The sequence below is a fragment of the Sinohyriopsis cumingii genome, chromosome 5 (assembly GCF_028554795.1).
Source record: "Sinohyriopsis cumingii isolate HCF-2022 chromosome 5, ASM2855479v2, whole genome shotgun sequence".
Classification (NCBI taxonomy): domain Eukaryota; kingdom Metazoa; phylum Mollusca; class Bivalvia; order Unionida; family Unionidae; genus Sinohyriopsis; species Sinohyriopsis cumingii.
Window position 1 is genome coordinate 78,520,222 of NC_142965.1, and position 13,001 is coordinate 78,533,222.

At 34.7% G+C, this 13,001-nt stretch overlaps 1 protein-coding gene across 2 annotated transcripts in view; it reads right to left on the reverse strand.

Annotated features, from left to right (window-relative positions):
* LOC149799536 (uncharacterized) overlaps positions 1-13,001 on the reverse strand; it is a 349,619-nt gene that overhangs the window by 248,082 nt on the left and 88,536 nt on the right. For both annotated transcript variants that reach the window (XM_089958886.1, XM_089958885.1), the window contains exon 4: positions 7,388-7,464. In XM_089958886.1, the coding sequence (XP_089815012.1) occupies positions 7,388-7,464 (77 nt within the window). The remainder of the gene's footprint in view (positions 1-7,387; positions 7,465-13,001) is intronic.

Sequence of the window (13,001 nt, forward strand, 5' to 3'; positions counted from 1 at the left end):
TATGAAAACCTGTTCAATGTGTACATGTACTGCCATTAATGTCAAGCCTCACAAGAAATTTGTCTATATTTGTCTACACAAGAAACTTGTCTACAAATATGCATCAGACCTAATGTTTGTAACAACAAAACGCATCATGGAAATAATTCACATTTTATTTCATATTATCTTACCTTGGAAAATCCAAAAGATAATGCATATTTCAATTCCTGAAGCGACCTCAAACGCTAAAACTCCAAATATGGTGATGATTGCCCTAAATATGTATTGGAGCCAAATCACAGACTGGTTCAGGAATTAAACTGCGGAATACCTTTAATCTGTATCAAGGCTGAACTATTTACATCAAAAATAACATAATCAATGAGAAATAATATGCCACTAAATGAAACGAAGACTACAAGAATTTGTAAAACTTATATGTCGGAGATGTTGACAGCTTCATCTCAAATAACATAAATCTAGTTTAGTTTACTGCAAAAGGGAAAGCAAACCTCACATACATATTTAAACTTTATATCAAACAAATTAATCCAATTGAATCACAATAGGAATTGATGTGCATGAATGCTTTGTCATCCTTTGTATGCTCTCCGGTAGTAAATATAAAAGAAACCCGCAATTGTATGTTAGCTCAATGTAACACCAATCACCACTTAATTTAAAGTTATCAAAGCAATTCATCAACTAATTTGGAAAACTGTCTCAGGATAAAATGATTTTCCTTTATCACTATCTTTAACAAGCTCACAACTCGCATTCTTTATTGAACTTCTGAAGCATATGTTGTGGCACTGTTTTTACTGCTACCTTAACAACACTTCTGAATCACATGTTGTGGCACTGTTTTTACTGCTACCTTAACAACACTTCTGAAGCACATGTTGTGGCACTGTTTTTACTGCTACCTTAACAACACCTTTGGTTAATCCACATGATAATTAAAGATATCAAAGAGGTTTCATGGCCAGCAGACAGCTGACTACTCTATCACCAGTTTTTGAGTACAGGTAAAATAATCCTTAATATACTTTCCAACCTGAATTGTATTTTTCACTGGCTTTAAATAAATTTGCTTGATGCTGAACAGTTTTTTTCACTATTTAAAATTATTAAATTTGTGTATCAGGTTATTTAGGTTAGTTATGGTTTAATAAAAGATTTAAATGTTTTATACTCAAGATTGTCATGAAACACTTCTGTGAGTATTCACGGAATATATTCAAGGTTCCTGAAATAAGACCATTCAGTATCAGGTGTGAGAATAAGTTTCAAGTATTTGTCATAAAATTTTATAGAGTGGATTTTTTAAAAATCATAACATTACTGTGAAGTGTCGAATTTTGAATTACAGAAAATTTTAAAGTTGAATGCAATGAGCAATTAAAGTCTTATTGCATTTAAGCCAGAAAGTCTTTGTGAAGGGTCACTTCGACCTTTCTTCTTTAATCTCCCCCCATGTCAGTGTAAACTTCAAAGGAACTGCATTCCGACCCAGTGAAATTGACTGGGGTATCTTAACATGGTCCTTAGAAAGTAAACAATTGAGCTACCAACCCTAACTGCTTGGTAGGAACCCATCTCATTATATCATTTTTTCAAAGGGAAATTGTCACATGGTCATACACAGATTCTGAGCTGTCGAAACCTGATGAAGGGAATTATTTCTTTGGGAAAGATTAGGGACCACCGCCTACGATTTGTTAGAATAATTTAGGGTGTACACTTTAGAGTAACCTACTTTAAAGTGACGAACCTTGCCAAAATTCTTTAGTCTGAAAATTTCCTAGAAGAGGAAACTTAGTTGACTCCGGTGAAAGCATAAAAGTGGTTAGTGATTTCCTCATGAAACAAGGAAGGAACCAGGTGGTTGTCATGTAAAAAGAAAGGCATGTTTAGTGCTAGGACGCACAAGTCCTGAAAGAAAGAAAAAAAACAGCAACAAGGTACACAATTTTGGTTTCATGTAATATTCTATTATTTGATTGATTGTTTTATGCAAATGTGTTTACTATGACGATACAGATCAGTGTGAGTTAACGATAACTACCTAATTATATCTGATTTTGTAATGCTTGGATAATCTTGTAGTTAAGGGATGCCGTGAGTTAAATTTCTTTTCCATATTATGTATCATTTATTCAATTCATGGGAATGTGTTGATGCTAGAGATGTTAGGCATTTTATTTTTTTCAATTTCATGGAAAGTGTTTATGATAGAATTGTTATGCAAGTTACCTTTTTAATTATACAATTATTAGTTCATTGGTAGAACTGATTGCATGTGATCCATATGTTCATATGTGTAGGATTTCATATGGTTATATGAAATAAATTCCTTTGTTGTTAGGACAATACAGATCAGTGTGAGTTAACGGTAATTACCTAATTATATCTGATTTTGTAATGCTTGGATAATCTTGTAGTTAAGGGATGCCGTGAGTTACATTTCTTTTGAATTTCATGCAATAGTAGTTGAACATGTAGTAGCATATGTAAAATAATACAGTAATCTTTGGTAGACATTTTGTGGTAATTAAGGACCTGCCAATGGAAAGTGAGGTCAATGTCCTACCGTACTAGGTCAGAATTTACGCAGTGTCGGGATAGCAACATGCTCTGAATAACTTTAAGTGAATTGTATGTACCTCTAAATAGTGTGTATACAGAATTATTGGGTAAATTTGTTTTTTAAGGAACAGCTTTCTGAGAGGAAGATGAGATAGTCCGAAGACAGGAGTACGGGGAAAAGAAAGAAAGAAGGACAAGGTCAGAACGAAAGGACCAGGAAGTCCATGAAGGGGCAGAACATGGAGTTTAGGAAGGATGAACTAGGAGACGTTGATATATGCTCAAAGTGAATGAAGGTGATGCAATCGACTGTGCAGATTGCACTCTTTTTGCCTCTCGTTATGATGATGTAATAAATCCAAATTGGACACAACAGGTAAATTCAACTTAGATAATCTAACTTGGAGTGGAATTGCCATTTTAATTTGCTCTGATTAAATTTGTTATTTTCTTGTCAAAAGGGGGCTTGTATTGTTTATTTCTTCCAGTATTCTCGCTCAGTTCTCTGTTTTAATTCCATTCTTCTTTCACTCCCGCCAGGCTATAATGACGAGGGAGGTCATCCTCTGGATCACGCCAGCCAAACCCAATTAACCTCCCCTCTTCCTAAGAGGGCGACATTACAATTACAATATTAATTTCAGAAATAAACGTATAATAATAGTGCTGTGGAGTATCCTCGTTGTGTCAAGTTACAGTGTAAATACACAGTAGGTACCGTATATACTCCAGTATAATAAGATCAGTCCAATTGCCAACTACACAACACAGCTCTGCCATTGCATTATGTGCTATCAGATTTGTGTCTCTACAGTTTGTTCGGAGTAATCAGTAGAAGAAAATAAACTGTGAAGTACTGGCACATTTACGTGATGGCAGATCAGGGTCTATATTGTCTGCAGTCATACTTGACTTCTAAGAGAGACTATATGTTAACACTGAACGAAACACCATGTTTAATAGATATATTAGTATACTGCTGGAAAAGTCACTGCCTGTCACACAGGAGAAATCAGTTTAAATCCAAAAGGGAGGAAATATTGTAAAAACTTCATCTGCTTACTTTTAATGCAAATTTAGATCAATTACCGGTTTATTTAACTTGGCAATGAAACATGAAACTTGTAGCATTTTTAACTTCACTTTTAAGTGGGGATAATCACTGATGTGCAAGAATGTATGTTTCATCATCATTAAATCTCATTTTTAAAAGCATCATATATCCATATATTTTTTAATTTTAATTAATAATTTCTAGAAAGGTTGGAAATTTGTTATTTCTTCAATATCTTTTCACCAGTTTCCATGGTAACACAAAACTTGTGTCAGATACGAAATGACACCACCTCATACATGTTTGCAGTTGGGCTTGTCTTTTAAGTGAGCATAAATGGTACAGTCAGAATTGGTTTTGAAGTGTGTATGTGTGTTTGGGATTTTAAATGTAGCTTTAACAATTTGCCAGTCCTATCACTACAAGTCTGCAGTGTGACAGTTTACAGTGATGTCCAGCATTGGCGCATCATGCCGCAGACATTGAGCATCATGTTCCACCGAATTACATTATCCTGACACCAGGCTGATCAGTCCTAACACTAACCTCTTAATGCTGAGCACCAAGCAAGGCAGCTGTTAGTACCATTTTTATGTCTTTGGTATGACTCGGTCAGGGTTCGAACCCATTACCTCCCACATCTGAGAGGGATGCTCTAACCACTAGGCCACCAGAGTGATCTGATTCTGAAGTAGATATAAAAATTTGTCGATTTTGAATGGTTATGTATTTCTAAAGCATTACTGTAGCCTTCATGTGTTTATCTTCTGGGTATCTCTGAATATGTCACATAAACTATGGGTTTCTGGGTGTCTCTGAATATGTCACATAAACCATGGGTTTCTGGGTGTCTCTGAATATGTCACATAAACCATGATTGCTATTTCATATAAAATCACTACAGACCATACTTTATTTTCTTTTCCTTTTTAAAATCTGATTGAATTATGTATCTATTTGGTTTAATTTTTCATGTAAATATAGCACAAAAGAAATAATCTTCTTATAATATTCATATGGCATCACTTCCCCAGTTGTCTGTAAATAACAACTATTGTATGCCCCTTAACCAACATACCCTTTGAACAATCTAGATGCCATAAAATGGTCCAGACTTGCATGCTCTTCAATTTTATTTTACCCACCTACCAATTTTAAAAAAGAACAGTATGAAACAAGGATATAAAAAATGCACAAAACTTAGTCATTTCATTCATCATGTTATTATTTTTAACCTGACTGTCACCCAGGGGTCCCATTTTTAACCCCCTACCAATTTTAAATAAGAAAAGCACTCATCAAGGATATGAAAAATGCACAAAACTTAGTCATTTCATTCATCAATTTATTATTTCTAACCTGACTGTCACCTGGGGGTCCCTAATACTGTCAACCTATTTGTGTTTCAAACCAAATGGAATCTCCATTAAAACTAGCAGACTGCACTTTTCTTTTTGGGTTTCTAGAAAAGCATAAAAACTGTTGTCATCTGCATCCAAAATTTGTCATGCCTGGTTTTAATATTTCTAAACAAAAATTTCTTCCAAAAATGGTACTAGCAGCTGCCTTGCTAGATGCTCAGCATTAAGAATTAGTGTTAGGACTGGTTGGCCTAGTATCAGGATAATGTGACTGGGTGGGACATGATGCTACATGTCTGTGGTATGATGCCTCAGTGCTAGACATCAATATAAACTGCCACAATGCAGACATTGTTGCAATATGACTAAAAAAAATTGTTAAAGAATCACAATCCATGTCCACCATGATTCACAAAATAAAAGAGACATCATTTGTAGTTGAATTTAAATTAAAATGTTGATAAAAGTAAATTTTTCACGAGATTCCCTCTCTCCACTCAAAAACTGTGGTCAAACTGCTTCAATCTTAAATCAGTATAGAAAAGTGTCCCTTTACAACAGGTGTCAGCTTCATACAAGTTTATTGGTTTTATATTTACTTCATTACCTTGAAAATGTGACTGTTAGGAAGAATCTTCATTGGGATGAATCAGTTGAAAAATTTGAGGTTACTTTTAATCTCAAACTTTCCAATTTCAATACATTTTCATGAACCTCTAATGAAAATTTCCATCAAGGTTTAATTGTAAACAGGAATACATTTATCGAAAACTGACTCAACGGTGTGAACAGAAATAAAACTGATATGAACAGAAAGGTTTAATACTGTTCAGTGAGATAGCATACAAACTCACTTATATAAGTCCAACTGTGCAGAAATAGATCTCGATCTAACTCTGCATAATATGCAGGAAGATCAGGGTCAGTTGTTGTTTGTTCTACTGAATACTCCTATCAAACTGTATAGACAGGGATGTGCTGCCGCATTATGCGAGGGAAGATCTGGGTTTATGCTGTTTGCAGATGAAGTCAATTTTGAAGCCAGTACGTATGGTAGATGTGCATTCCATTGATATTGACTGTACCATTACATACCCTAATAATTCAACAATGTGCAGCAGCCTAAAATATAAATTTTTTTTTACGGGCTTATTGTTGAGAATGGATTACTTTTCCTTGGCTTATTTTTGAGGATGGATCATGTGACTGACTTATATTTTAGGATGGATTACTTTTGAGGCGACAGACAGGCAGGCACTTTTCTATAGCATAATATCAGCAGATGATGGAAAATAGTTTCTGTGTATCTAATACTGGGAATATTTTTTTCATGTTTTCAAATTTGGCATCAATAAAGTATGCTAGTAACGTTGATTTATTATTTTGCCATTATATTTATTTGTAAAGTTTCAAAATTGTGTGTTTCCTCTATGACGACCAGTTAAGTCTTTACGGACAATATGCCCTGGTGTAGCATAAAAAAGCCAAGTCTGTAATGCAGACAGAATTCATGGAAATTTCCTTACGGACAATATGCAATGGTGTAGCATAAAAAGCCAAGTCTCTGATGCAGACAGAATTCATGGAAATTTCCTATCCTATAATAAAGGATTATTTTATTTACATTCCTGAATGAGAACTTTGGGTCGAAGTTGAAATGGCGTATTTTGAGTCTCGATGTAATTTTCAAACTGCAACTGGTAATTCTGCATACCGGTACATTAACATACATCATAAAAAGGTAGATTTCATATTTGTTAGTGTCAAAATATGAACAGCTATTTTACAAAAAGGCCATTATTATCCATACGATTAAATGAGACAGACAAATAAGAAGGGGCCTCGAGTCATCATGTGGTCAATGGCCCTCACCTTTAAAGATCACTGACATCTTATCGCTGTCTGCACGGGTTCTAGTCTTGGGCTTGGCCAACATGGGTATGTGAGAATCGAGAAAGCCTGTCAGTAGCTTTTAATGGGTCGGTGGTTCTACTCGAGGTTTTCTCAGGTTTTTCCTCTACCAAATATACTGTCTGCCATGTTTAGCCTTTTATCATATGCTGAAAAATGGTGTTAAACCCACAACAACAACAACAACAACAACAAATAAGTATACAGTACTCAATTCAGTTTTGATCTAGAATTGATTTTCCTTTCGTAAATAGCAATAAGATTCATTTTTAAATGCGACTACAGCAATGATTGTTTTTGGACTCTAAATCGGACTGCAGAATTGGACTGCATCTATAAGCTAGGTTTCAACATAGCATTAAATGCTGCATGTTTAAGGATGTAAATGTGTTGCAATTAATTTTTATCTTGATTACTGTTGATTACTGCAATAAAATACTCAAGTGATGATGGAAAAAAGGGAGATTTTATCAGTTTGCATGCACCATACCTGAGGTAGAGGGTCATGTGATGAAAGACTGCTGTCACATCATTAATGATGGGGATATTCTCCACTCTTGTTGGACACTGGAAAATACAATGATACACATGTATAAATGAAGGAAATAATGTACACCCTGCGTAGACATTAACTTACATTCACATAAGACATTCCAGGTTTGCTTGATTTTAAGAGCTAATTATCACTGTTATTTTGTGTCTGTCTGTGTGTGAGTGTGTGCATGTGTGTGTGTGTGTGTGTGTGTGTGTGTGTAATTTGGATTTTAATGTAGCTTTAAAAAAAATCAGTGATATCGCTATGATGTCTGCAGTGAGGCAGTTTATGGTGAAGTCTAGCACTGGGGCATCATGCCACAGACACGTGGCATCATGTCCCACAAAATCACATTATCCTGACACCAGGCCAGCCAGCCCTAACACTAACCTCTTAATGCTGAGTGCCTAGCAAGACAGCTACTGGTACCATTTTAAAAAGACCTTAGTATGACTCAGCCAGACTTCAAATCCATGTCCTCCCGCATGCGAGGAGAATGCTTTAACCACTAGGCCACCTAATTTTGAATGTTTGGGGTATCACATTTGATCACTACTGTTTAAAAAACTTACATTTCAAATATAACCAATAAACAAACATTAGCTGAGATCTATCCAAATATTTTGTGTCTTGATCTACATAGAAAAAAAAGCAATTCAACTCAGGTTGAGATGAGAAAAACTGAATATACAGCTGAAAAACAAGTATTAGGATTCTAACCTTTAAAGGTTTATTACCTGTACTTGCTGTAATTAAAAAAATTCTGAATTCCTGTCAAATGATTTCAATTTTATTAAGGTTTCAGAGCTAATGCCAAAGCTACACTGCTGTTGAATCTCTCAAATTCCAAGAGAAACGATAAATTTCTTTTGTACACTAGCATGCCATTGACATTAAATGTAAAAATTGGTGATTAAATAATGTACAAATAATTGCTTGATGTAATAAGAGGTATTTGGTAACATCTTGATACTACCACCGACCCCCCAGAATGACTGGTTTGTTTGATGTCTGTGTCAAGGTTTCCAAAAATAACTTATATTAATGATTAGAACTGGGAAAACTACAAGCTCTGTGTTGGGAGACACTAATTGAGAAACATTACCCAGGAGTTGAACTTACATGTACATGTTGTTTTATTTAATTAATAAAAACACAGTTGCAGTGTCATATCATTACATTAATATCCATCATAAGATTATTTCTATTTTGACCTTTTGTGTTCTACAGCACAGCAACACATAGTAGGCTATCTACCATTGGCAACTGGAGTTAAGCTATTTTAGCTTGAATTTAACAGCCAGCAATTCAAAAGAACATTAGCATAATATTTTTCTTAGATTAACAGGTATGAAATGCAAACAAAGGTCATAATAAGATTGTAAACTGTCTTGCCTGTGCAGTGTAAATGCCAGGACCTTAATGGTTTTGGAGTATTGGTGTACAACACATAGCTCTAAATCAGACAGTCATGTGTTTTAGCCCACACACAGAATCAAGTTTTATCAAACCATTATTAACAAAAAGTTTCCAAGATCCACCATAAGAACAACAAATGTAATCAAATGTTCTCAAACACCTGCATGGCCTCAGGTAAAAAATGCAAACAATTAAAATTCTTACTTTGTATAAGACATATAATTTTAAGCACAGGTTTGATCTCAGTCTTATAAGAGTATACAGCAACAGCATCACTGGTTTGGAAAGGCATAATTGCTTAGGTTTGAATGGGCTTATTGTCTGAATATGGCCATGTCATATTAAGAGTCAAATCATACAGTCTATACTTGCTTATAAGAGTCCAATTGAAAACTGCACAGACCCAGATCTGCCATCACATAATGTGCCAGCAGATCTGGCACTGTGTAGTTTGTTAGAAGTAATCAGTAGCACAAAACAACATAGATCCTTATCTGCAGGTTCAATATGATATGGCAGATCAGGATCCTTGCTGTTTTCAATTTGACTCAACTTTGAAGTGAGTATAGACAGTAGAAAGCATTGTGTATGGCACTTCACTATTCATTTGGTTGCATGCTGTGATGGCGCTGAAGCGAAAGCCATTTCTTGAAGCCCCATTATTCACCTTTAAGATGAAATATCTTTATAATTAAAACATTCTGAGGGGGTATCAATTTTTACTTCAATAAGAATCCTTTCAGTTTCAATAATCTGGTCAAGAAAGTAGTCTAATCATCTAGTGAGGTCAAGACTAAAATACAAACCACAGCGGGTCACAAAGGAAATGATTTCACTTGAGAATATTTATATTTAAAAAAAACCTTATATTACATAATATTTTCAGTCCATGGATTTTATTTTGAATGTACATACATTGGAAAATAATCATTTTTGTGATTTGTTTGATGCATGTTTTTGGTAAACAACCATCCAAACTGGGATTGGCTTGATGCATGTTTTTGGTACCCAAACACAAACTGGGATTGGCTTGATGCATGTTTTTGGTACCCAAACACAAACTGGGATTGGCTTGATGCATGTTTTTGGTACCCAAACACAAACTGGGATTGGTTAGATGCACGTATCTGGCACCCAACTATACAAACTGAGATTGGTTCAGATGAAAAAAACAGCATGTTAACCATGAAAGCACAGTGTTCTAAGAAAGAAAATTTTAAAACTACTCTTTAAATAAAGCTTAGCTCATGTGATTGCTTGAAATTATAAACAGGTTGTTTATGCCTTTTTCAATCAGAATCATTCCAAACATTCAGTGGAAATGTAATAATCAGCCATATGGCAACATAAGATCGACCACACCAGTGGCCTAGTGGTTGGAGCATCTGCCTCGGATGCAGGAGGCTGAAAGTTTAAACACAGGCTAAGTCATACCAAAGACATCTAAAAATAGTACTAGCAGTTGCTTCACTGAGTTCTCAGCATTAAGAGGTTAGTGTTAGGACCGGATGGCCTGATGTCAGGATAATGTGACTGGGTGGGACATCATGTCTGCTGCATGATGCTCCAGTACTAGACATCACTATAAACTGTCACACTACAGACATGGTAGTGATGTAACTGAAAAATTGTTAAACTACGTTAAAAATCCATGCACACACAACAAAAGATTACTATCACACTTTGATGTTATTTGATAAGTATTTTATTCACTGTTTAGAAGGGCATTGCAGTTGGTCAGTTGGTAGAGTGTAAGACTTGTAATCCAAGGGTCACATGTTTGACACCCACCCACACCACCCCAGGTTGGTTGCCTCAACATGGCCTTGGAAAAAGGCACTTAGTTCACATTCAACAAGATATAACCAGCGTTTAAAAATGCCATTTAAAAAAAGCCAACAAAAACACAATATGTCTGCTTATCAGTCTGTAAGTTCAAAATAAAACAATAACTTTTCAGAAATTTTAATTAAAGGAACTGATTTTAATACGGCAACCAAATATTGCTTTATGAAACAATATCTTATTATTTTTCTAAATAGTTTGTTCAATAAATGATATCTGACATGCATTTGGGGCTTGCAAAATAGTGAGATAAAACAATGTTTGCAGACATTTCTGTTCACCTTTGGGTCAGAAGTTGGAATGGACTTATTTTTGGATAGACCATGTCTACAACAAGTTTCTCAAAGTTGGAGATGAACATATCTTGAGCAAGGCATCATGGGAGAAATATGGTATACTTTTTCCGTCTTGTGATTAATGACCAGCAGATGTAAAGTACAAGAATATATTTGTGGATTATCTCTGATCATTCTTTTTTTAACTTACAGGCTGATAAGCAGACTGATTGTGTTTCAACTACTAAAAGAAGAATCAAAGCAAATGAAAGTTAACTGATAATTTCTGTGCTAGATCTTGATGTAAACCCTATTTTGTCTGAATTCTCTGATTTTGCATCTAATTTGCAATGTTTTTCTCATTGATATTTATGTTTTGAGGGTCAGGTGTTCTACAGAGGTATCTAGTTACTTCCTTGCCATTACACTCCTCTCTCTTTCAAGTTCAGTTTACATGCTAGTAAATAGGGCATAAAAGATCAAAAACTTTGTTATTGGTAGTTAAGAAGGTAAATATTTATCTTGGTCCATATCCCCCAAAGTTCTGGTAACCTTAAAATAAATGCATCAAAAACTCATTTATATGTTCTGTGATAAGAAACTATGCCAGAAACTCTCCAAGTATCAATGTAACTACAACACTGATACACATAATTTTACAGTTACATAATAAAATGAAATACTTATAAAAAGGAACCATCTTATAATGAATGTCCTTACAGTAAGGGAATAATGTACAGAATTAACCAGTCTGCTGTTAAATGCTATTGACTTGCTAGTGGGACAGGAAAAGAAATAAACTGTAACAAATGCATAAAGCCCCAATGCTGCCATTTATGATTAATTTCATCATTCTTCTGATCTAATTAAAGACTGAAAGGAAGGAAATGTTAAAAATGCTATAAACATAAACCATTCTATGAGATAATCAAGATGTTAAGTTTCAATGACGTTCAAATATTCAGTTTAGAATTAAGATGTGCCAACCCTTAATCCAATCAACGAAGTCACTCGTAATTCCATTCTTTTTCAGGAGTGCTCCAAAAGTAGTGATGTGATAAATTCGACAAATTCCTTTAATGACCATCATTTGAACATTGCATACAAATTGATTAGAGAAGGAATGAAGAGAGGCAAGCCAGCTTTTTGTAGTGGACTTGTGATTAAAGTTTAAATCAGATAAAAATAACACTTGCATGAATACTGGTTATCATCTGGGGTGCCTGAATATGGTGAACCTGGGCTGAAGACAATCCAAAACATAGCATGGTGTTGACTTGTGATGTTGCTGATGTCATCAAATCTTGTGTTCCAGCTTTTGACTGAAATCAGTTTACCCACAGATGTCTCAGATCAACATTGGATTAATTCATACACATGTGAACAATGGTAGGGTTTCTCAGGTCGAGGGAGAAATTACATGGTTCATAATGTGATGAAACATCTATGTTATCTGGTTTTAATGGAACCTAACGATGTTAGGACCAATATCTTTCAAGCTTCAGCGATGAGATGATTTGGCATATATATAGACTTTTTGCATGTAATGGCGGCATTTGGGGCTTTAATTTATTATGAGAACAAATGAATAAATTAGCATGACAGGAAATTTTTAAATCTGAAGGACAGAAAATGATTGACTTAGTAGGACAGGAAATAATTACATGATTAAATCAGTTGGACAGCAAATGAGTACATAATTAAATTAGCAGGACAGTAAGTTATTACATAATTAAATTGGAACAACAGCAAAAGATAACAGGAATAAATTAGTAGGTCAGTAAATTATGACATGATAAAACTTGTGGGACAGTAAATGAGTAATGTTAAAGGACAGCAAAAGATGAAATGATTAAATTAGTGGGACAGCAAATGGTGACATGATCAATTAAGTGGGACATAAATAATTGCATGATTAAATTAGTGGGACAGCACATTATTACATGATTAAATTAGTGGGACAGCAAATGATTACATGATTAAATAGTGGGACAGCAAATGATTACATGATTAAATTAGTGGGACAGCAA